General features: G+C 42.1%; 1 protein-coding gene across 2 annotated transcripts; it reads left to right on the forward strand.

The window, feature by feature from the left end:
* Positions 1-2,200: 2,200 nt before the first annotated feature.
* LOC109417417 (cellular tumor antigen p53) lies at positions 2,201-4,691 on the forward strand. Of its 2 annotated transcripts, none has more exons than XM_062842682.1 (4): positions 2,201-2,975; positions 3,036-3,078; positions 3,151-4,306; positions 4,382-4,691. In XM_062842682.1, the coding sequence occupies exons 1-4, from the start codon at positions 2,926-2,928 to the stop codon at positions 4,426-4,428; spliced, it is 1,296 nt and encodes a 431-aa protein (XP_062698666.1). In that variant the 5' UTR covers positions 2,201-2,925; the 3' UTR covers positions 4,429-4,691. The 2 variants fall into 2 exon arrangements, with proteins under 2 accessions (XP_062698666.1, XP_029720341.2); XM_029864481.2 differs by having other exon boundaries at positions 2,210-2,975; positions 3,148-4,306.
* Positions 4,692-25,000: the final 20,309 nt, after the last annotated feature.

The following is a 25,000-nucleotide window of genomic DNA, read 5'->3' on the forward strand; positions in this document are numbered from 1 at the left end:
TGAGTCCTATCGATTTTAAATGCAAAATATTATAATCGAGAATTTCAGATGCAATAAACTTAGACGTGTAAAAAACGCATTGAATTACAATTTCTCTGTGTTACAATTTCGTTTGCACTTAGAAACATTTGGATTAATGTTTGGTTGGATTTGGATTGGATTTGGATTGAATTTGGATTTGGATTGGATTTGGATTGGATTTGGATTGGATTTGGATTGGATTTGGATTGGATTTGGATTGGATTTGGATTGGATTTAGATTGGATTTGGATTGGATTTGGATTGGATTTGGATTGGATTTGGATTGGATTTGGATTGGATTTGGATTGGATTTGGATTGGATTTGGATTGGATTTGGATTGGATTTGGATTGGATTTGGATTGGATTTGGATTGGATTTGGATTGGATTTGGATTGGATTTGGATTGGATTTGGATTGGATTTGGATTGGATTTGGATTGGATTTGGATTGGATTTGGATTGGATTTGGACTGAATTTGGATTGGATTTAAATTGGGTTTGGATTGGATTTGGATTTGGATTGGATTTGGATTGGATTTGGATTGGATTTGGATTGGATTTGGATTGGATTTGGATTGGATTTGGATTGGATTTGGATTGGATTTGGATTGGATTTGGATTGGATTTGGATTGGATTTGGATTGGATTTGGATTGGATTTGGATTGGATTTGGATTGGATTTGGATTGGATTTGGATTGGATTGGATTTGGATTGGATTTGGATTGGATTTGGATTGGATTTGGATTGGATTTGGATTAGATTTGGATTGGATTTGGATTGGATTTGGATTTGGATTTGGATTTGGATTGGATTTGGATTGGATTTGGATTGGATTTGGATTGGATTTGGATTGGATTTGGATTGGATTTGGATTGGATTTGGATTGGATTTGGATTGGATTTGGATTGGATTTGGATTGGATTTGGATTGGATTTGGATTGGATTTGGATTGGATTGGGTTTGGATTGGGTTTGGAATGGGTTTGGATTGGATTTCGATAGGATTTGGATTGGATTTGGATTGGATTTGGATTGGATTTGGATTGGATTTGGATTGGATTTGGATTGGATTTGGATTGGATTTGGATTGGACTTGGATCGGATTTGGATTGGATTTGGATTGGATTTGGATTGGATTGGATTTGGATTGGATTTGGATTGGATTTGGATTGGATTTGGATTGGATTTGGATTGGATTTGGATTGGATTTGGATTGGATTTGGATTGGATTTGGATTGGATTTGGATTGGATTTGGATTGGATTTGGATTGGATTTGGATTGGATTTGGATTGGATTTGGATTGGATTTGGATTGGATTTGGATTGGATTTGGATTGGATTTGGATTGGATTTGGATTGGATTTGGATTGGATTTGGATTGGATTTGGATGGGATTTGGATTGGATTTGGATTGGATTTGGAATGGATTTGGATTAGATTTGAATTGAATTTGGATTGGATTTGATTTGGATTGGATTTGGATTAGATTTGGATTGGAATGGGTTTGGATTGGATTTCGATAGGATTTGGATTGGATTTGGATTGGATTGACGAATTATTTTCCGACACATTCTGAGTGTCACCAACTTACCGTGCATCATAGCAACAACCGCTATTTTGCTCTATGAGCACAGCTCTATGCAAAGCGAAAAATCAGCGCTTGCTTTGTGCATCGCTCGCGAACCACCCGTCGTCCGTCAGTCGGTCGCCGTCAGTCCTCCTATTAACAAGTCTTGTGCAATAGCTGCTCCGGTTCAAGTTCAAGTGGAAGTGAAAACACCAGTTAGTTTGCCGGAAAGTGAAAATCGGGATTTAAAGCTCCAATCCGCTGAAAAGCGGATTTCCTGCCAGGAGTCAAACAAAAGTGGTCGGAAAACGGAGCAAGTCGAACTCTGAAACTGTCGAATATTGTCTGGAACGGAGGTAAGTGCAGCTCTGCGGCGATTTACGGCGGAGGAAAAGTTCCGGCGACCGATTTGATTCCGGAAGGAATGAATCGTTTGAAAACGTCGGGCCTCCTTTAGAATTAAGGGGGCCCGACGCATCTCGAATGACAATGCGATCGCCATTTTATTGGAAGACAAGTTTTTCCATTTTTCTTTCTCGCAAAAAAGTGACTCATCACAGGTGATTGAAAATTAGACAAACAAATCTGACATTGAAAGAAGTTTAAAAATACTCTTACGGAGAGTAATTGCAATCGAAGCCGGTTTTCTGAGAACTAGACCTTGGGAAAAATGCAATTCGTGGAAGTGAAATTTACATAAGTAAAACAAACAGCTGATTTCTGATTTGATTTCAAAAAAGCATCTTTGCTGATAACATTTTCCAACTTCACGCACCCCCAAACAACAACAACAACACCAATGGAAACCTGTGCGAACATGTTTGGCATTCATCTGGACAGACGGCAAAAAAAACTGACAGTAACTCCAATTGACCACTTTTTGCATACGCACGCACACTAGTGCATCCCGAAGACGAGCCCTAATGTAGAGTTTGATGTGACAGCCTGTCAGCTTGACAGCCCGCTAGCGATCTAATTGGAAATGGACGAAAAAGCCTAAAATCACGCGAACGAGAAAAGACCTACGTTTTGAGATAAAAAGGACAAACAAACTCCGACTAGAAGCGACAAAGTGTTGTTTTGTTTCGCGCGATCAGCCTACTATGCGTATGCAACTCACACCAAAACAAAGTGTTGCATCATTTCAACGCGGGGCCACACATCAATAAACACGTACTGATAGAGAAATGTGAAGTGCAACGGATTAGTGTGTGTTTAACTTGTCTGTTTCATACAATCGTTTCAGACGGTGGCGGTTTTTCATCTGAGCAGCAGGCAGCTGGTGTCATATCAATTTTAGTCGCAATTCCAAACAATCCGTACGCAACCAATCGAAAATGGTCGATTCGCAGGATTTGAAGACCGAAACCTACAACGAGGAGATTGAGTGAGTTCTTTGGCTCAAACGGCAGACAGTGATTTTAATCAACATTTATTCTGTTCTCAGAGTGGCCAGCGACGAGGAGATGTTTCCGCTGACGGGAAATTCGGTAAGTGGTAGCGCGTTTCCAATGGGAAGCTATTTCGTCACCTCTAATTGGACTTCTGTCATCCAACAGCAGCAGTTGCAGCTGCCTCCGAACTATGAACTCAAGGATTGGGACAGCCAGACGATGGAGCTCTTCAACAGTCAAACCTTCGCCGATGATGCTAGTAAGGTGCTGATAAATGGTGATTTCGCCACCGCCTCACAGGATTACGAACTGCCCATTGCGATTAAAAGTTTGGAGAATCTAGCTCAGGGAGAAACCATTGATGTGGAAGTTCTTGCCAGTAACATGGACGAAACCAAACCAACAAGCACGAATCTAGAGCATTTGCGTCAGTTTCCATCGGTTGACCCGATGGCACTGTCATGGATCAACTTCCAAGTCAGTCTACCGAGTGAAACCAGCGACAAGACTAGCTGGATGTTTTCAAGGAAGCTACAGAAACTTTTTGTTAAAATGGGAAACACTTGCACGTTTAATATTTCCCTGTTGTCGTCCCTCGATCGGGAAACATTAGTCCGAGCCATGCTGGTCTGCTCCACGCCGGAAGACCGTCATCTTCCGGTGTCGCGGTGCGACAATCATCGCTGCAGCGACAACCAAGATATTCCAGATTTCATCAAAACACATGTCGTTCGTTGTAAGAACGAACAGGTCAACTACACCGGCACCAAAGATGGGAAAACCTTCGAAGAGCGATTGGCCGTTCTGATTCCCATGGGCCATTCGGCCAAAGGAGGCATCACGTTGGAGTTCGTTTGCCAGAACTCCTGCCGCAACATTAACCGGCGGGCTACGGCCTTAGTTTTTACACTGGAAGACCAAACCGGACGGATCCTCGGCCGTCAGGTGTTCCAGATCAAGATCTGCACCAACATCAAACGGGACATGATGAACGAGGAGAAAGCCGTCATGGAGGAGTCATCTCGTAAGCGTAAAGCCGCCCAACCGTGGGAGGCCAAACGTGGTAAAAAGGTCGTGCGGTACCACTCGGGAACACTTCTCCACTCGCAATCTTCCGGAGGTATCCAGATCAAAGAGGAATCCGGCACGCGGCGTTGCGACATCGATCCGGTTACGGTAACCGTTACACTTCCGAACCGTCGGATGGCCCGCCGCATGCTGGATAACGCCGTCGGACAGGTATCGACCGCGGTGCTGCGGACTTCCAGCGACACGGAACGGAACCAGTTGATGCAGTTCGTCCATGACATTCGTCGCAGTAAATGTAAGCGATCCGGAGAACCCCTGCTGGCAGGGTGGGAGTCGGATTAGGCTTAACTTTCTCATTGTTTACTTTTAGCTTCGTTCGGTTTACCCAACAGCCAAAGCAGCGTGGACAGCGATTGAAGAAGCGCGCCCCTTTGGGAATTGCTACTTAGAGTTTAGTGTGTAGTTTGTAGATTGTACGTATATGTAAAACAGAAATATTTATTGGTTTAAGTTTTAAAGTATTGGATATAAATTACCTGATGTTTGTAACGTTATTTTTTACACAAAGCTAAGATTATTTTAACATAAGATAGATAACCAGTGATTTTAAACTGATCGAACAAATAACAAGTCGAAACGATTAATTCGGCAAGAATAAAACAACCATTCACAAAACACTATTTAAGCTGAATTCATTTTCTGGAGGTATAGTTTGCAAGATTGATTAAGTACTACCTGGAGTACTACTAATGTTTAATCCAAGGTTTAATCATTCAGAAACGTTTTTCTTGCAAAAAATATCTCCACAAAAATCCGAATCCAAATAAATCTGAATTCCAGAATAATTGAAATACTTTTGTGGAAGCCTTCATGCTCACTGTGGTAGTTTGATATAAAATTCAGTAGGCCGTGCTGATTTGGAAAATTATTATTATTACTACAGTAGTAGAAATTGTCAACTGAACAAGTATCTCACTGGTGACGAGAAAGAAAGCGAGGAAGTAAGTGTAAGGATTGAGAGGGGTACTGAGAAAGTGAGAAACAGGGCATATAGCATTGGCAGGGGCAAAGCGCTTTCAGAAAATCAAAGCAAACGGTGAAAATGAAAAGATGCTTCAGTCTTGTAGAGTAAATTGAACGAGAGAGTTGTGCAACTCTCAGCTCTGCTAAACGCAGGTCAGAATCGGAGGAATCTGCTGCTCCAGGTGTGTCAATCCCTTCCTCCGGACACTACAATGGCACAGCCGGTAAGTAAGCTCCCAGAAAATGTTGCGTTTTGTTTGGTTGGTGAATTTTTGCGGTAATAATGGCGTAATGGATGATTGCGTCATATGAAGGATAGGAGGAACTGAAGGGGGATTTTTCTGAGATCCGCGCCGATCGCATCCCCACACTGAACGAAAACCCCATCCCGAAATCGACTGATTTGTCCGACCATCCAGTCCAAATTATCAAAATCGTGTTTTCGAATGACGAATCAGTCATACGGCAATCATCCCAAACAGCGGATGACGATCATCTTAGGTGCCGTCCAGAGTGGACGCGTCACGCGGCGCGACGCGGTGCAATGCGGCATTTGACAGGTCGCGCGTCGACGCGCGGCAGAACTCCGTTCATTGGAATACAGGGAAAACAATCATAACATGCCAGAGTGTGCGCGGAACGATGCGAAGCGGAAAGCGTTTAGCCGCGCGACGCACGACAAAACAGTGCATGCACTGTTTTTGATGCGGAAGTCACGCGGTTCGCGCGGAGAATTTTGTATTTTTGTGTGGGTTTCGTCCGTTTTTACCAAATCATGGCGGTTATTTTACGAAATTGTTTTTCAAATGCATTTAAATGTGAATGTAAAAAATCTCTTCTTCTTTTATGGCTCTACGTCCCCACAGGGACTTGGCCTGCCTCGCTTCAACTTAGTGTTCTTTGAGCATTTCCACAGTTATTAATTGAAGGGCTTCCTTTGCCTGCCATTGCATGAATTTGTATAATGTGAGGCAAGTACAATGATACACTATGCCCAGGGAGTCGAGAAAATTTTCCCGACTGGAACGGGAATCGAACCCGCCGTCTCCGGATTGGCGATCCATAGCCTTAACCACTAGGCTAACTGGAGACCCCAATATTAAAATATTAACATGAATAATACCACATGTTTATTATCCGGTGGCGTCTCGTAACCTCACTTATCACCTATTCTGTGAATCAAAATCAGGAATTCCTTTGAATTTATGACTAAAGACTTAACGGAAATAATCGAAATTTCTGTCATTCTACACCCATTACAAGCAGAGCTTTCACATTAGCCCTACCATGTTTCATGCACAAAAAGGCGTTTGCACCCTCTCGTTTATTTTACTATCTCAAAGTATTCTACTAGGGCTGTAAGCTTAAAAAATAGTTTCAAAATAAAAATATACTATTTTGAGTTAACAAACTTGTTCCATTGCCTTGCTGTTTAAAAATAAACGAAGGGCGCCATTTTTTAACGTATACAACCCTGTGGTAGCTCTTGTTGTATACGTTAAATCTTGTTGTTCATAAAATTTCAAAATTTGTACCTAAAGGACGGGTAGATTTGAGGTTAGGGAATCATCATTGTCCCAAATGTACACCTCTTTTGAATCATCAGAAGTAAATAGCATTTAAAGGTAAATTTAGATAAATGGTTCATTTTTAATTTTAGGTTGAGCACAATAATCACATATTTCTTGGAAATTTTTCATCAAAAACCTCTAGAAAACTGTTGAAATGTTATGACTCTTAAACCGATAGAGAGGAGACAGCTCACTTTGATTGTGTGCTACTGGTTGTCAAGGCGAACCTGTCACAATCTGTCTCTGCAACCCGAGTTGGAAATTATACATTGATGGTGTGAAGTGATCCAATATCCAAAAAATCTTATCAAAACTTCTCACCGTTTGTTGTATTTTGAAAGATGACCTAATTATGGTCAGTTTAATAAAATCTATATAAATAAAAATGGAATGGTGTTTGTATGACACGAATAGGCTCGGAAACGGGCCAACGAATCTGCACCATTCTTTCAGTGTTTTATTCGTGCAGGTCTCCGACGTGTTCGTGCGAAAAAAGAATTAGAAAAATCGACCGGTAAAGCACCGAAAACGAGAAAGTTTGAAATTTCATTGTGCGGGGCATTTTTCTACGGAGCTGCATGTCAAAAAACGCAGTAGGCAGGCAGTACGACGTTTGCCGGGACAGCTAGTAGTTAATAAATAAAATAGTTATTGTCAGTATTCATGTGCAAAGGTGACGGAAATTATGAAAACTTTTCAGTTTGCTTTACGAACAGACGCGTTGCACCGCGTTCACTGTGGCTATCAAGCCGCGTTGGAAGCCGCGTCAAAAACGCGCCGCACCGCGTCGCGTCGCATGACGCGTCCACTCTGGCCGCAGCCTTATTCGCGTATGAGTCGACGCACGCTATGTTAATGAATTTTAGTTGCAGAGCGAAGGCCACATAGATGCACCGAATTTATTCATCGATAGCGTAACAAGTTCCTTGATCGTGACACCCGGGACGTTGACGATATTGCGTCGCATGTCCTGTTCTGGACATGTCTTATTTTTTGAAAAGGGTGCCCGCAAGGGTACCCTTGCCACTAAGCACATAGCTTTTTGAGAAAGATAGCGGTGACATTATTGTTAACAATCGCTAAAAAACAAAGTTGCTCGACCATATGGTCGACATTCTATTTTCATATCACTGTCATCCGGTTTTAAGATGACATCATTCGGTCGGTGGACCATACGGTTTCCGACCGAATGTCGTTAAGGGGCGTGATCGTATCGCCTCTCAGTCGATCTTGGGCGGGGGGTTTGGTTCAGTGCAGGGCACAGCTGCTTTGTTTCTTTGTTTTTTTTTTTTGAGGTGATGGAGTTAAAGTAAAAAGTGGATCGTTTTGTGTTGTCCTATGTGCAGGTAATAGATACGTTGAGATTTAGTGGATTGTGTTATCAAAAGAAACAAAGCTGCGTGTTGAAAATGGAAGACGACGCTTGTTGGAGTTTTGTTTATTGCGACATATGCACCCATTTGGACTCGGTCCAAATTTGTTATTATCACAGTTGAATACCGCACTCGACTTCCAGTGGCTAATGTACACAAGTTCGCTTGCGCCCATGACAGGGACGTCGGATGCACAACAAATCAACGAAATAAGTTTGATTAGTGTAAATTCGAGTGTAAAATGTAGCTGAGAAATGTTAACTCAGTAGATTTTCAAATTATCGTAGTAGTAGATCTACGTTTTCTTATGGCGGAAAGAGAATATGTTCGCAGAATTTTCTATTGCACGGGTAGATGAAATTTCAATGTAATGGCTTCAACTGCGGAAGAAATTAAAGTTCGTTTATGTTTCCTCATATGTTCCAGTTTAAGTGTAGTACGCACCTGAAAAGTACTGTGGAAAAGGATAGGACAAGAAACGGTCAAGAAATGATTTCGTTGTCACAATTTCTTGAGCGGTCCGCAGCTGAAAAGAAATGAAAATTGTGTAACGCTCGTAACGCCTGCCGGGCAAATCAAATGGAGTTGTCACTTTTCCTTGCGGAAAAATGTTCCGTTTAATTATTCCCCAAGGAAAACTGACATTTCCTCCCATACTAATCAGTTGTCAAAATTCCTTTGGTAATTAGAGGGATTTTTTCTTGAGTGCTTTTCTTACCAGGTGCATACTAGGCTTTAGATTCAAATATTTATGTCTGCTGGTTGAGCTGCTGGCTGAGAAATTATCAATAGTTATGAGAAATCAATATTAATTTCGTTACTCGTTAGGCTCCGGCCACTAAATACTATTGATTTTTTTTTAATAGAAAATTACAATGCAAAACGAATTCCCTTGAGAGGGTAAGCAGAAGGCAAATTAACCCGAATTCCCCCGAGAGGGTAAGCTAAAGACGAATTCCCCCGAGAGGGTAAGCCGATATCGAAAGAGCGAATTCCCCCGAGAGGGTAATCTAAAGGCGAATTCCCCGAGAGGGTAAGCCGATATCGAAAGAGTGAATTCCCCTGATAGGGTAAGCTAAAGGCGAATTCCCCCGAGAGGGTAAGCCGCATCGAAAGAGCGAATTCCCCCGAGAGGGTAAGCTAAAAGCGAATTCCTCCGAAAGGGTAAGCTAAAGGCGAATTCCCCTGGAAGGGTAAGCCCCAACAAAAGAGCGAATTCCCCCGAGAGGGTAAGCTAAAGACGAATTCCCCCGAGAGGGTAAGCCGCATCGAAAGAGCGAATTCCCCCGAGAGGGTAAACTAAAAGCGCATTCCCCCGAGAGGGTAAAATAAAGGCGAATTTCCCTGAAAGGTTAAGCCCCAACGAAAGAGCGAATTCCCACGAGAGAGTAAGCTAAAAGCGAATTCTCCCGAGAGGGTAAGCCCTAACAGAAAGCGAAGGCGAATTCCCCCGAGAGGGTAAGGTAAGAACGAATTCCTCCGAGAGGGTAAGCCGAAACAAAAGTGAATTTCCCCGAGAGAGTAAGTAGAAAGCGAAGTCCCCCGGGAGGGTAAGTCGATGTTGGTGAATAATGATGGATAAATAATGAAGCATGTAAGATGAAGTATATAGAATTATGCTACGTTCACACTGCGCCCTATATCAAGTAATATAGAGCGATTCTTGATATAGAGGCTATATCAAGTTCTATATTACTTCCCGAATAGAAATTGTAATGTAGAAAACATCAGCATACATCTATAAAACCTTAACATTTGATGTACATCATTGTTCTCCTAATGTACTCAGACTTCAATGTAACATCTAAGTACACAGTAATACAATAGATTTACATGTAACATTGAAATCAAACTTCAATTTGATGTTGAATTTAACATCATATAACATCCAAAGACAACATCTTCAAATGTTGCATCAAAATCAAATGTCATATCGATTTCAACTGTTGCTTTCTTTAAACATCAGACTACATCTAATTACAGATAAATGTAATGTAACATCAGAATCAAACATCACATTGATGTCAAGTATTGCTCGCTTGGAACATCAGAAAACATCTAACGATAGATGACTGTAATGTTACATTAGAATCAAACGTCATATTAACATCTAGCACTGCTCATTTGAAACATCAGAATACATCTAATGACATCAGAATAAGCGCTACATTAGAATGAATTTTAATTTTGATGTTAAGTGTTGTTAGCTTGAAACATCAGCATACATCTAATGACGGATGAAAGTTATGTTACATTAGAATCAAACATCATGTTGATGTCAAGTATTGCTCACGTGAAACATCAGAATACATCTAACGACACCAGAATAAAACGTTACATTAGAATTAAATTTCATATTGATGTCAAGTGTTGCCTGCTTGAATCTGCTTGAATCATCAAAATGGAGCTTACTAAATTGACGTTTGAGCTGTGCCGTGTTTACTAAAAATAAACTTGTTTTCTTCATCACCTACATAACACGGCTCCGCTCAAAAGTCAAACTAATGAACACGTGCATGTGCAACGACAGATGACTTTTCTCAAACGTATAAAATGCCTAACACAGAAATGCGTGCCACTTACGCAAAATCGGCGGATGTAAGACACACATTTATAATCAGCAGGCGCATCCACATAAGCCTATATTTTGCAATAATTTAGGCATGGCAAGCTTGGCAAGAGTTTACTGAGCACCTTGAAAATATTATTTAAAATTCCACAAAAAATTGAAAGTACGAGCTGTTTTCGAATTTCAGTGAGTGTTATTCATTTTGAGTGCCATGGAATTTAACCAAAAAATGTGGGCCTTCAGTTCTCCGTGTAGTTTTTATCTGCCAACCGCTTTTTTTGAAAAAAAAACAAAGTGTTTTCGCTCCACAGCAGAAGGCAAACGCGCTTTTGAGAAAAGTTATTTTTTTCGAGTTAATTTCGTGACTGGTGCCGTGAATTGTGAAATAGTTTCGATTTTATGCGTTTTTGTAACTCCGGATAGTGGAAATATCTTTGTGGAACGGTTTAATTATTGAAAAATAAGGCTAAAATCAACCTCCACCAGTGCGTCCAAAGTGTGCTTCTGCCGTTGAAATGGATCCTTTGGACGAAATCGGGAAAAATGCCTGGAAAAATGTGATTCAGCAGGCACACAAAATAACGATGTCTGCCGGATCGGGGAGTGAATATTCGACCAGCGTATCTGCCGACTGAGCCGTTTGCAGGAGCACATTCAGACATTTTTCGATGAAGCGGAAACGTACGAGGAAAGTGAGGGGCAAAACGGAAAATCGTCGAAGCGATCGAAGCTTTGCGGCGCGAAGCAAGCAATCTCAATCGGCTGATGCAGGAGGACCCGTGATTCGGAACCACTGCCGGGCACACCGCTGCACATGATCCAGATCTGAGAATCCAGATCAGCTTGGATCGGAGCTTATGCGCGAAAAACTGAAGCTACGGATCAGATCGATGAGTACTTGTGGCGAAGGTAAGCGAGGTAAGCAAAAATGCACAGCAGGGCTGGCAGCAAGTCGCTACATTGGTCAAATTTCCGGTCGCTTTTTTTTTAATCTTCAGTAGGATTCTTTAGTAATTTGAAATTTGTTATTTATTCTTAACGATAACCTGTTAGTGAATAGTTATATCAGGTGAAGGAAGTGGTGTTGAGATAATTCCCTATTCAGAATATGCACGCCTAAATGGGCCGAAATCCAAATTTTCATTAGTTTTGATGCCCGGGCACCTATTTTAAAATCAATTGGGTTTTTAAATTTTGAAAAATATATTGTGTTTTCGATTTTATACGAAAGAGCACCTTTTTCTGAGCCACTATGATTTTTTTCAGATTTTTAGAACCTTATTTTGGTACCTAAAATCTATTTCAAAGAATTTTTTGAAATCACCTTTTGACAGCTGGGCAACTGTTTGACAGCTCCGCCCAGTACAAACTGCGACGAGGGGTGATTCGACAAATCGCTCCCATACAAACTTCAAATTGATTTTTAAATAGGTTCCCGGGCTCCAAAATTCATGAAAATTTGGATTTCGGCTCAGTTTGACATGCAGATTCAGAATATCGAATTATCTCAACACCGTTAAAGAAGCCAATTTGAAGTTTGTATGGGAGAGATTGGATGAATCACCCCTCGTCGGATTTTGTACTGAGCGCAGCTGATTGATTGATTGTCCAGCTATCAAAAGGTGATTTCAAAACTTAAGGCGTCTGTTGTTGAGATCGCGTCGCCGCCCACCGGTCGTGCATAGTCAATCCAGTATTTATTATTTCCGTGATTCCGTTACAATATTGTGCTGTGACGAAGTGAAAGGGGCGACGGTGGAACCTTCATAATCTAAGTGGATGCTTAAGTGAAATGATTGGAATTATTATTACGTGGTTTTGGCTATATGCATGCAGAGAGCTTTTCTGTAAGTTACGATGCGAATATTGTGATTTACTTAGGAAAACATGAACGATTTTGTGATGTGCATTTATTTTATTTTCTAGCTCACACGAAGTTCAACAATATCATTCTGCGTCGTTTGTTCATGAGCAGAACTAAATAATCAGCCACCAATTTCGCTGTTCCGAGTAGACAAGTAGATGAAGCTGCGCGGCAACGATCTCCATCGCCGGTGTTGTTTGAACCGTTACCAACGATGACCGCAAGCTGTGGTGCCCGAAGACGAATGTGTGTGCCCTGCTTGTGACAGAGAAGGCCCGTAAGCGTATCCTCATGTGGGGATGTAAGATCTACCTGCGATCAGCTGGTGATGTTTGCACTTTACCGGAAAGAACACTGTAATCATGCACGGAGAAGAAAAACGCACCGATCGCGAAGAACTCACCCACTTGGACGTGCCGGTTTCCTTCAGAAATTCCTCCTGGATTTTTTCAGGAACTCCCCTAGGAATAAATCGTGTTCTTCCTCCAGGAACTGTTTATGGACTCCTATAGGAATTCCCTTTGGAATTGATTCCGGAATTCCTCTTGGGCTTTCTTCAAAAACGCCTGCAGGAATTACTTCAGGAGCTGCTAAAGGGATTCCTCCACGAACATTTCTTAGGATTTCTTCAAGAATTCCATCTGCGGTTTCTTCAGGAATTCTTCATGGGATTCCTCCAAGAATTCCTCCGGAGATCTCTTAAGTGATTCCTCCAGGATTTTTTTTTCAGAGATTGCTCTGGGAATTGCAGGAGAATGAAGGAGAATGAAACTGTTTTGACTTTCCCCCAAGAAACGTCAAAGTCCAAACCGGTTGGTTATGCCCACCGCCGCCATTACCGCTCGCGGATAAGTGGATAGTAGACATAGGGTGAAACAAATTGGTCAAAAAAACGACAACAGTGGAAAATAGTTGTAAGGCACGGCTGTACATGCCGACAAAAACAAAGCTTTATCCAAAACAGTCTGAATTTAAATTAACTGAACAAAAATGAACTACTTTGGCGTATTATTCATCCATAGTAGTTGTTTTGTAATGAAATAACTTTACAGGTGTAAATAATGTACGAAATTTGTAAAAGTCTCATGGTGTCCATACTGCCCCATGGGGGTGTCCATTCTGCCCCGTATGTTTTAAATCGGTCATGAAATAGTAACATTTTTCAAAACATTTTTTGATGTCGATAATTTTTTTTCGTTTATGCTCGTGTACAATAGCTGCTAAATAGACTTAAAAAGGACACATGTATCAAAAATTTAAACTTTTATGACATCTTGCCAGATAAAGCTGGCAAAAACCTTGGGGTGTCCATACTGCCCCGCCTCCCCCTATTCCTCTAAGAATTCCTCCACGAACTCTTCTAAGGATTCCTTCTGGATATCTCCAAGAATGCCATATGTGATTTCTTCAGGAATAGCTATTTAACATTCTTCTAGTATATATCAGGAACTTTCTCCAGGCATTCCTCGAGGAATTTTTCCTGACATTTTTCCAGGAATTTCGCCTGAGATTCGTCCAGAATTTACTTCAGGAATTCCTCCAAAAATTCCACCAGGAATTCCCCTAGGAATTTCTACAAGAATTTATCCTGGAATTCTTCAAAGCATTCCTCCATGGATTTTCCAGAGATTACTACAGGAATTCCATATAGCCGAGGCGGTAAACGCACGGGTATTCAGCATGACCATGCTGAGGGTGACGGGTTCGATTCCCGGTCGGTCCAGGATCTTTTCGTAAAGGAAATTTCCTTGACTTCCTTGGGCATAGAGTATCTTCGTGCCTGCCACACGACATACACATGCAAAATGGTCATTGGCAGAGGAAGCTCTCAGTTAATAACTGTGGAAGTGCTCATAGAACACTAAGCTGAGAAGCAGGCTTTGTCCCAGTGAGGACGTTACGCCAAGAAGAGAGAGAGAGAGAGACTACAGGAATTCATCAGGAATTTCTTTTGGACTTCCCTCAGGAATTCCTCCAAAGATTTTTTCAGGAAATATTTCGGGGATTCCTCCGAGAATTCCACCAGGAATTCTCCTGGGCATTCTTTCAGGCATTTATCCAGACATTCTTCCAGGAATTCTTGCAGATGTTCCTCAAAGAATTCTTTCAGCGATTCCTTCAAAAATTCCTCCAGCTATTTCTCCAGGAATTGCTTCAGAGACTCTTCCACGAATTCCTCCAGGAGTTCTTCCAGGAGTCCAGGAATTTATTCAGGAAATCCGTCAGGGATTCCTTAAGAAATTCTTCCAGGATTTTCTCTACCAATACCTTCTAGAATTTTTCTGGGATTCCTCCAGGCATTCCTCCAGGAATTCTTCCAGATGTTCCTCCAGGAATTGATGCAGGGATTCCTCCAGAAATTCCCTTAAGAATTCATCCAGGAGCTGCTTTATGGATTCCTCCAGGAATTTCTCCAAGGATTCCCCCAGGGATTTCTCCAGGAATTCTCTCGAGGTGTTCTCCAGTAATTCCTTCAGAAATTCCTCAAGAAACTCAAGGGAATTACTTCAGGGATTTCTCCAGAGATTTCCCAAGGGATTCCTCCAGGAAATCCTTCGAAGATTCATCCAGGAATTCTTCTAAACAGGGTGGCCACTCAACCGGGAAATCCGGGAAAACCGGGAATTACCCGGGAATCGCAAACAACCGGGAAAAACCGGGAAAAAACCGGGAATTTGCTTAGAACATTAACCACCCTTAAAATTGAAGGTCCAGGATAATATATTCTATTGCATCTACATGAGAATTATTATTTTTTTCTTAAACATGATCTATGTTTTTGTAATCTAGAGATACTATATCGCAGATACTAGATACAGAGTTCAAAACTTAATCATAAGATTTATTTTAGATTTTTCTTAAATTTTGATTTTAATTGAATATAACTTCAATCTATCATGTCGGAAGTAAGGTAAGGTGCTATGTAGTTAGAGGTGTAGACAATAGGTGTATTGATGAGAAGTTGTTATTAACTATTCGAATTTCTTTTGTTGTCCAATAGATTGTGTAAAATGCTACAAATTTGATCAAGCACGCCGTAAAATTCGTCACCCATGATTTGGCGCCTACATCAGTGGTCTAACGACTCTTCGCGGTCTCGGCACTAGTTCCAATATGTCGCTTAAAGAGTTGCCACATATGATGTTAGGTAAGCTGAGGTCAGTTAACTGACTGATGGGGCACGGGAGCTACTGCTATGATCAAAATGTATGCATTCCTAAGGCATTCTAGACGGACTATCGAAAGGAAAACGAGTATTTAAGAATATAACTTCAATCTATCATGTCGGAAGTAAGGTAAGGTGCTATGTAGTTAGAGGTGTAGACAATAGGTGTATTGATGAGAAGTTGTTATTAACTATTCGAATTTCTTTTGTTGTCCAATAGATTGTGTAAAATGCTACAAATTTGATCAAGCACGCCGTAAAATTCGTCACCCATGATTTGGCGCCTACATCAGTGGTCTAACGACTCTTCGCGGTCTCGGCACTAGTTCCAATATGTCGCTTAAAGAGTTGCCACATATGATGTTAGGTAAGCTGAGGTCAGTTAACTGACTGATGGGGCACGGGAGCTACTGCTATGATCAAAATGTATGCATTACTAAGACATTCTAGACGGACTATCGAAAGGAAAACGAGTATTTAAGAATATAACTTCAATCTATCATGTCGGAAGTAAGGTAAGGTGCTATGTAGTTAGAGGTGTAGACAATAGGTGTATTGATGAGAAGTTGTTATTAACTATTCGAATTTCTTTTGTTGTCCAATAGATTGTGTAAAATGCTACAAATTTGATCAAGCACGCCGTAAAATTCGTCACCCATGATTTGGCGCCTACATCAGTGGTCTAACGACTCTTCGCGTTCTCGGCACTAGTTCCAATATGTCGCTTAAAGAGTTGCCACATATGATGTTAGGTAAGCTGAGGTCAGTTAACTGACTGATGGGGCACGGGAGCTACTGCTATGATCAAAATGTATGCATTACTAAGACATTCTAGACGGACTATCGAAAGGAAAACGAGTATTTAAGAATATAACTTCAATCTATCATGTCGGAAGTAAGGTAAGGTGCTATGTAGTTAGAGGTGTAGACAATAGGTGTATTGATGAGAAGTTGTTATTAACTATTCGAATTTCTTTTGTTGTCCAATAGATTGTGTAAAATGCTACAAATTTGATCAAGCACGCCGTAAAATTCGTCACCCATGATTTGGCGCCTACATCAGTGGTCTAACGACTCTTCGCGTTCTCGGCACTAGTTCCAATATGTCGCTTAAAGAGTTGCCACATATGATGTTAGGTAAGCTGAGGTCAGTTAACTGACTGATGGGGCACGGGAGCTACTGCTATGATCAAAATGTATGCATTACTAAGACATTCTAGACGGACCTAGAGACGGACAATCGAAAGGAAAACGAGTATTTAAGAATATGACTTCAATCTATCAATATCTATCAATCGCAATACATATAACTGTGGTATGTAATCTAGAACATTAGAACACGTTTGTTTTTTGCAAATATGAGTATCCATCTTGGTATCAAATGGTAATGTACATCAAAGAACGTAAGAAAACGTCTGAATCTAATGTTTTTTCATCAACATACATCAGAAATACCACAGAGAACAGACGAACATGCTCGAACAAAATTGCTTGAAAATCTTGTGTAAAGAAAAAACAAGCTCAGTAGCGACATCAACGGTGACTTTCCCACTCAAAAACTTGTTTCGACTCCATGATGGCGCTCTCTGAAGAAATATTTCACTAGCGCACCTTTAAATTTTCCTACTCAGATTCTGAGCTGTATTAGCTTACATAACAAGATGTTTATGATTATTTCACTAATCCAGCAACAAAATTTGAGCAACCCATTAATAATTGGTTTCATTATTTTCAATAAGAAACAAGTTCAACAAGAATTCAATTAATGTTTTCCAAGTAAAACCAACACATTCTCTTGGTGGAACTATACTAGGGTGCACACTTGGTGACACTAGCGCCAAAAGGTAAAACAACGGCGAATTTGTACCCCGATTCGAAATTTGACAGCGCCGCGTAATGGACACATTCCCAGTTATTTCAAAACAACCGTTGCAATGCTTTACACAACTGCACTACATGAGCTTGGACGTCTGTTCTCTGTGGAAATACGTTTGAATCTAATCTATTTGCACATCATAAAACATTTAAAAACATTTTAAATTAATGTCAGAATTGACGTCAACATACATCAGGAAACGTCTGAATCTGATGTTTTTTACATCAACATACATCAGAAATACGTTTGAATCTAATGTATTTACACATCATAAAACATCTAAAAACGACTAAAACAAATGTCAGAATTGACGTCAACATACATCAGGAAACGTCTGAATCTGATGTTTTTTACATCAACATACATCAGAAATACGTTTGAATCTAATGTATTTACACATCATAAAACATCTAAAAACGTCTAAAACAAATGTCAGAATTGACGTCAACATACATCAGGAAACGTCTGAATCTGATGTTTTTTACATCAACATACATCAGAAATACGTTTGAATCTAATGTATTTGCACACCATAAAACATCTGAAAACATCTAAATCCGATGTCTCAATTTGCATCAATATAACGTATAATTCTAATGTTTTTTACATCTACATACATAACAAAACGTTTGAATCTAATGTTTTTGCACATCATGAAACATCTGAAAACGTCCAAATCTATTGTTATTTTACATCAACATACAAAAGAAAATCGTTAGAGTTTTATGTTTTTTGCACATCAAAAAACATTTGAAAACGTCAGATTTTGATGTTTCGGATTATTTGCTTGACATCAGAAAAACGTTTGATTTCCTGATGTATACATTATGTTACCTTGCATAAACACATCTGAATCGTAATGTTTTCTAATGTTCAACATCAGAAGTACATCAAACCTTGATGTTGATGTATACATCGAAATTTAACGTCAGGCTAATGTAAATTTTTATTCGGGTTGATATACCATACAAATCAGTTGTCATCCTATATTAGGAACGGAACGTGATATAGCGTATATCAAGTTCGTTTCGTAATATAAACCCGAAAAGTTGTGGTTGGCAACCCGGCCAACATAGCGCTGGGCGATATTTTATGTTGCGAAACGTCAAGTCGCGCGCAACCAAAACAAAAAATCTTTAGAAAAAAAAGCGAAAAAAACTTGGACTCGGTGGATTCCACCGGTAGTGAAAACCGTGAAAACAAAAAATGTTTCTTGTGTAGTTCGTTCCGCAGTTTCCTTTGAGAAACTTCATCAATTCCAGCGTGAATTCCAGGGTGGCAACGCACTGGAGACATCGAAAAAAAAACAGGGATAACTTTGAAGCTGGAAACAACCGCTGCAGCAGATCTGCTGGAGTTCTTTGAAGATTTCCCCGAGAATCCATCCAGCAATCAGAATTTCCTCTAGCAGCTCCACGGGATCCCACAGGAGTGCTTCCAGAAACACCACAGGCGTTTTTCCGGATGCGTAATATCAACGGTCGCAGCAGTTTCTTTGCCTTTAGTGCAGTTTCGCTGAGAAGTTCAAGCACCGAACCGGGTTTGATTGGAAACAATCGCAACAGCTGGGTTTTCCCGGGAATCAGTTATCTACATGATTCCCTCCAGAAGCTACGGGAATTCCTCCAGCATGTATATGAGAGAATCCCCAGGATATTTTTGGGAATTTCTCCGACAATTCTCTACAAGATCAACAAGGATTTTATTTCAGGATTTACTCGACAATCCCTACAGGATTTTTAAACATCGACACTTTTTTTCATTACAAACCATAATTCCGCAATAACATTAGCAGACTGCATTAAGTTCATAAGCATTTTTATGTGAAATCTTTCAGGACTTCCCTGAAAATTTAATATTTCCCATGAAATTTGTGCATGTTTTCCCCGGGGATCTTTCAGGAGTTCCCCGGGAAAATTTCCTTATAGTTGCCCGGTAGTTCCTAAGAGTTCCCCGGGAATTCTTCCAGTTCTTCAGGGACCGCTCCAGCTGTTCCACGGGAATTCTTTCAGACTTTCCTCGCAAATTTTCCGGAGAAGTTCCTCAGGAAACCCTCCAGGGACAATCCAGAAATTTTACGGGAATCTCTCCAAGAGTTCCACAAGAATCCCTCCAGCATTAATGTGAGACTCCCTCCAGGTTTTTTTTGAATTTCTCGAAAATTTCTCCATAATTTTACCGGAAATTCTCACCAGCAATTTACTGGAAATTCCCCCAGGAGTTCCTCTGAAATTCAAACCGCATTTTCATTGATTTTCCTCCGGGATTTCGCTTGGAATACTCCGAGGAGTTCTACAGAAATTCTTCAAAGATTTACCTGGAAATTCTTCCAGAAATACCCACAAGATTAGCTCGACCATTCCTTTAGAAATCCCCTCCGTGAGGTCGCCGCAAATTTACTTTGAGCATTCTCCGGAAAACCTACCTGAGGTTCCTCAGGAATACTTCCAGGACTTACCTGGGAATTCCTCCACCAGTTCTTCAGGAACACCTCCAGCTGTGCCAACAAAATTTATCCAGATGATGAATTGTCTTACGGAAATTTGCCGGGAATCCTTCCATGTCTTCCTCAGGAATACTTCCAGGAGCGACATGAGAATTCCTTTGGAAGATCACCAAAAATTCCTTCAAATTTTGTGGTAGAATCCATTCAGGATTTTCCATTTTGAATTATTTGATTTCTCTGAAAGTTATTCCATCATAAATCCGAAGATTGCCTTCTGGATTCTTTGGGAGTTCTTCAGGAATTACTCAGGGAGTTCTTCGTGAATTCCTCCAGAAGTTCTTTGGAAATTCCTCCAGCAGTACATCGGAAATTTATCCAGCAATACCTCGAGAATTCCTCCTGCAGTTCCTCGGGATATCGTCCAGAAGTTCTTCGGAAATCCCTCCAGAAGTTCCTCGGGAATTCCTCCAGCAATTCTTCCAGGCGTTCCAGCCCCCCAGGAGATCCCCGCGAATTCCTGCAAGATTTCCTCCAAGATATCCCCGGGAATCCCCTCAGGAGCTCCTTCAGGAATTATCGTGAAGTCCTCGAGGAGTTTTTCAAGAATTCCCCCAGGTGTTGCCCGGGAATTCCACCAAGAGTTTCTCGGGGATTCCGCCAAGAGTTCCTCGGGAGTTTCTGCGGAAGTTGGTCGGGAGTTCTTTAAAAGTTCCTCCGGGAGTTCCTTGACAATTCCTCCGGGAGTTCCTCGGGAATTCTTCCGGGAATTCCTCCGAGAGTTTCTTTCAGATGTTCCTCCAGAATTCCTTCGAGAGCTTCTTGAGAATTCTTCCAGATGTTCCTCGGGATTTTTTTTGCGATTTTCCTTATGAATCCATCTAGGATGTTCTCGGGAATTTCTACAAGAAAAATAGGAAGAGAGGAGACGAAAAAAGAGGAAATACCTCTAGAAGTTCCTCTGGAATTTCTCCAGAAGTTCCCTGGAAATTCTACCAAGAGTTCCTCAGGAATTCCTCCGTGATTTCCTCCGGGTTCCAGCAGGTGTTCCTCGGCAATTCCTGCAGGAGTTCCTCAAGAATTGCTCCAGCAGTTCCTCGGGAATCCATCCAGGAGGTCCTCGGAAATTTCTCCAAGGGTTCTTCGGTAATATCTCCAGATGTTCCTTCTCTAGAAGTTCCCCGTAAGTCCCTCCAAGAATTCGTCGGGAACTCCTTCGGGAGTTCTTCGGAAGTTCCTCCAGGAAACTCTCGGGAATTCCTCCAGGAGTTCTTCGAAAATTCCTCTAGGAGTTCCTAGGGAAATCCTCAATTACTTCCTCGGGAGTTCTCAAGAATTCCTCTAGCAGTTCCTCGGGAATTCCTCTACGAGTTCTTTGAGGCTTCCTTTTTCGGAAATTTATTCAGAAATTCTTCAGGAAATTCTCCAGAAGTTTCCCAGAAATTCCTCCGAAACTTTATCGGGAATGCTAAAGGAACTCCCGGGGAACTCGTTCAGGAATTACCGAGGAACTCCTGGCAAGATTCCGACAAATTCTTGAGGACGTCCAGGAGGGGTTATTGAGGAATTCCCCTGGAACTCCATAAGGGATTTCCGAAAGGAATTCCTGGAGAACTTCTGGAAGTATTACCGATGAACTTCTAGAGAAACTCCGGGTAGGAATTTCCAGGGAGCATCTGTAGAAATTCCAGGTGAATTTCTTGACGAATTCCCGAAGAACTCTTGGATGTACTCCTGAGGAATGCCTGGACAAATTCCCAAGGACTCTGGAGGAATTCCCGACGAAATGCTGAAGGAACTCCCAAGAATCACTCGAAGAAATTCCCGAGGTACTGTTGGAGGAACTCCTGGAGGAATTCTCGAGGAACACCTTGATGGTTTCCTGATGAACTTCTGGAGGAATTCCCCAGAGGAACTCCTGGAGTAAGTCCCCGAGGAATTCCTGGAGAAATTCTCGAGGAACTTCTGGATGAAATTCCTGAGGAACTCCCAGAGCAACTCCTGGAGGATTTCCTCAGGAAATCCTACAAGAATTCCCCTGGAAATCCTCCAGGAGTTCTCCGGGAAATGCTCCAGGAGTTGCTCTGGGAGTTCCTCAGGAATTTCATCCAGAAGTTCCTCGGGAATTCTTCCAGAAGTTCCTCGAAAATTCTTCCAGAAGTTCCTCGGGAATTCTTCCAGAAGTTCCTCGAGAATTCTCCAGAAGTTCCTCGGGAATTATTCCAGAAGAGTTCCTCGGGAATTATTCCAGAAGAGTTCCTCGGGAATTATTCCAGAAGTTCCTCGGGAATTCTTCCAGAAGTTCCTCGGGAATTCTTCCAGAAGTTCCTCGGGAATTCTTCCAGAAGTTCCTCGGGAATTCTTCCAAAAGTTCCTCGGGAATTCTTCCAGAAGTTCCTCGGGAATTCTTCCAGAAGTTCCTCGGGAATTCTTCCAGAAGTTCCTCGGGAATTCTTCCAGAAGTTCCTCGGGAATTCTTCCAGAAGTTCCTCGGGAATTCTTCCAGAAGTTCCTCGGGAATTCTTCCAGAAGTTCCTCGGGAATTCTTCCAGAAGTTCCTCGGGAATTCTTCCAGAAGTTCCTCGGGAATTCTTCCAGAAGTTCCTCGGGAATTCTTCCAGAAGTTCCTCGGGAATTCTTCCAGAAGTTCCTCGGGAATTCTTCCAGAAGTTCCTCGGGAATTCTTCCAGAAGTTCCTCGGGAATTCTTCCAGAAGTTCCTCGGGAATTCTTCCAGAAGTTCCTTGGGAATTCTTCCAGAAGTTCCTTGGGAATTCTTCCAGAAGTTCCTCGGGAATTCTTCCAGAAGTTTCTCGGGAATTCTTCCAGAAGTTTCTCGGGAATTCTTCCAGAAGTTCCTCGCTAATTCTTCCAGAAGTTCCTCGGGAATTCTTCCAGAAGTCCCTCGGGAATTCTTCCAGAAGTTCCTCGGGAATTCTTCCAGAAGTTTCTCGGGAATTCTTCCAGAAGTTCCTCGGGAATTCTTCCAGAAGTTCCTCGGGAATTCTTCCAGAAGTTCCTCGGGAATTCTTCCAGAAGTTCCTTGGGAATTCTTCCAGAAGTTCCTCGGGAATTCTTCCAGAAGTTCCTCGGGAATTCTTCCAGAAGTTCCTCGGGAATTCTTCCAGAAGTTCCTCGGGAATTCTTCCAGAAGTTCCTCGGGAATTCTTCCAGAAGTTCCTCGGGAATTCTTCCAGAAGTTCCTCGGGAATTCTTCCAGAAGTTCCTCGGGAATTCTTCCAGAAGTTCCTCGGGAATTCTTCCAGAAGTTCCTCGGGAATTCTTCCAGAAGTTCCTCGGGAATTCTTCCAGAAGTTCCTCGCTAATTCTTCCAGAAGTTCCTCGGGAATTCTTCCAAAAGTTCCTCGGGAATTCTTCCAGAAGTTCCTCGGGAATTCTTCCAGAAGTTCCTTGGGTATTTCTCCAGTAGTTACTCGGGAATTCTTCCAAAATTCCTCTGGAATTCTTCCAGAAGCTCCTCGGAAATTCTTCCAGAAGTTCATCGGAAAGTCTTCCAGAGGTTCCTCGGAAATTCTTCCAGAAGTTTCTCGGGGATTCTTCCAGGAATTCCAGAGGAACTTCTGGAAGAATTACCGAGGAACTTCTTGAATAATTCCCGAGGAACTTCTGGAACAATTCCAGAGGAATTTCTGGAAGAATTCCCGAGGAACTTCTGGAAGAATTCCCGAGGAACTCCTGGAGGATTTCGCTAGCGAATCCTGGAGGATTTCCAGAAGTACTCCTGGAGGATTTCCCGAGGAACTCCTGGAGGAATTCCCGGGAACCTTCTGGAGGATTTCCCGAAGAACTCCTGGAGGATTTCCCGCAGAACTCCTGGAGGATTTCCCGAGGAACTCCGGGAGGGTTTCCCGAGGAACTCCTGAAGGATTTCCCAAAGAACTACTGGAGGATATCCCGAGGAACTCCTGGAGGATTTCTCGAGGAACTCCTGGAGGATTTCTCGAGGAACTCCTGGAGGATTTCTCGAGGAACTCCTGGAAGATTTCCCGCGGAACTCCTGGAGGATTTCCCGCGGAACTCCTGGAGGATTTCCCGCGGAACTTCTGGAGGATTTCTCGAGGAACTCCTGAAGGGAAGGATTTTCCGAGGAACTCCTGAAGGAGAGGATTTCCCGAGGAACTCCTGAAGGGAAGGATTTCCGGGGAACTCCGAGAGGGTTTCTGGAGAACTCTTGGCATGATTCCCGGAGAATTCCTGGAGGAATTCTAAAGCAACTCCTGGAGGAATCCATGAAGAACTCCTGGAGGATTTTCGGGAAACTCTTGAAGGGATTCAAGGGAAACGCCTGGAGGCTGGAGCGTTCCCCGAAAATCCTTCCAGAAGTTCCCCGGATATCCCAGGAATTCTTCATGAATTTCTCCAGCATTTTCCCAGTAATCCTTCCTGGAGTTCTCCGGAAATCCTTCCTGGAGTTCCCCGGAAATCCTCCCTGGAGTTCCCCGGAAATCCTTCCAGGAGTTCCCCGGAAAACCTATCCAGGAGTTCCCCGGAAATCCTTCCAGGAGTTCCCCGGAAATCCTTCCAGGAGTTTCCCGGAAATCCTTTCAGGAGTTTCCCGGAAATCCTTCCAGGAGTTTCCCGGAAATCTTTCCAGGACTTCCCCAGGAATCGTTTCAGGAATTCTTCGGGAATCTCTCTAGGAGCTCCTCAGGAATCCTTCATGGAGTTTTCCTTGAATCCTTACAGGAGTTCCTCGAGAAATCCTCCAGAAGTTCCCGGGTAAGAGTTTTTTTTTTGGGAATTCCTCCAGGAGTTCCTCTGGAATTATTTCAGGAGTTCCTTTAGAATTCCATCACGAGTTCCTCGAAAATTTCTCCAGAAGTTTCTAAGGAAAGCCTGGAGGAATTCCGAAGGAACTTGGGGGAGTTCCCAAGGAATTCCCAGGGAACCCCTGTTGAAATTCCCGGAGAACTCTTGGAGGAATTCCCGGGGAACTTCTTGAGGGATTTCTGGGTAACTCCTATAGGTATTCTCGAGAAACTTCTGAAGGAATTTCCGGGGAACTTTTGGAGAAAGTTTTGAGTAACTTAGAACTCCTAAGGAACTCCTCCAGAAACTCCCATGAAACTTCTGTAGATATTCCC

Source organism: Aedes albopictus, chromosome 1, assembly GCF_035046485.1.
Source record: "Aedes albopictus strain Foshan chromosome 1, AalbF5, whole genome shotgun sequence".
In the NCBI taxonomy this organism is placed as follows: Eukaryota; Metazoa; Arthropoda; class Insecta; order Diptera; family Culicidae; genus Aedes; species Aedes albopictus.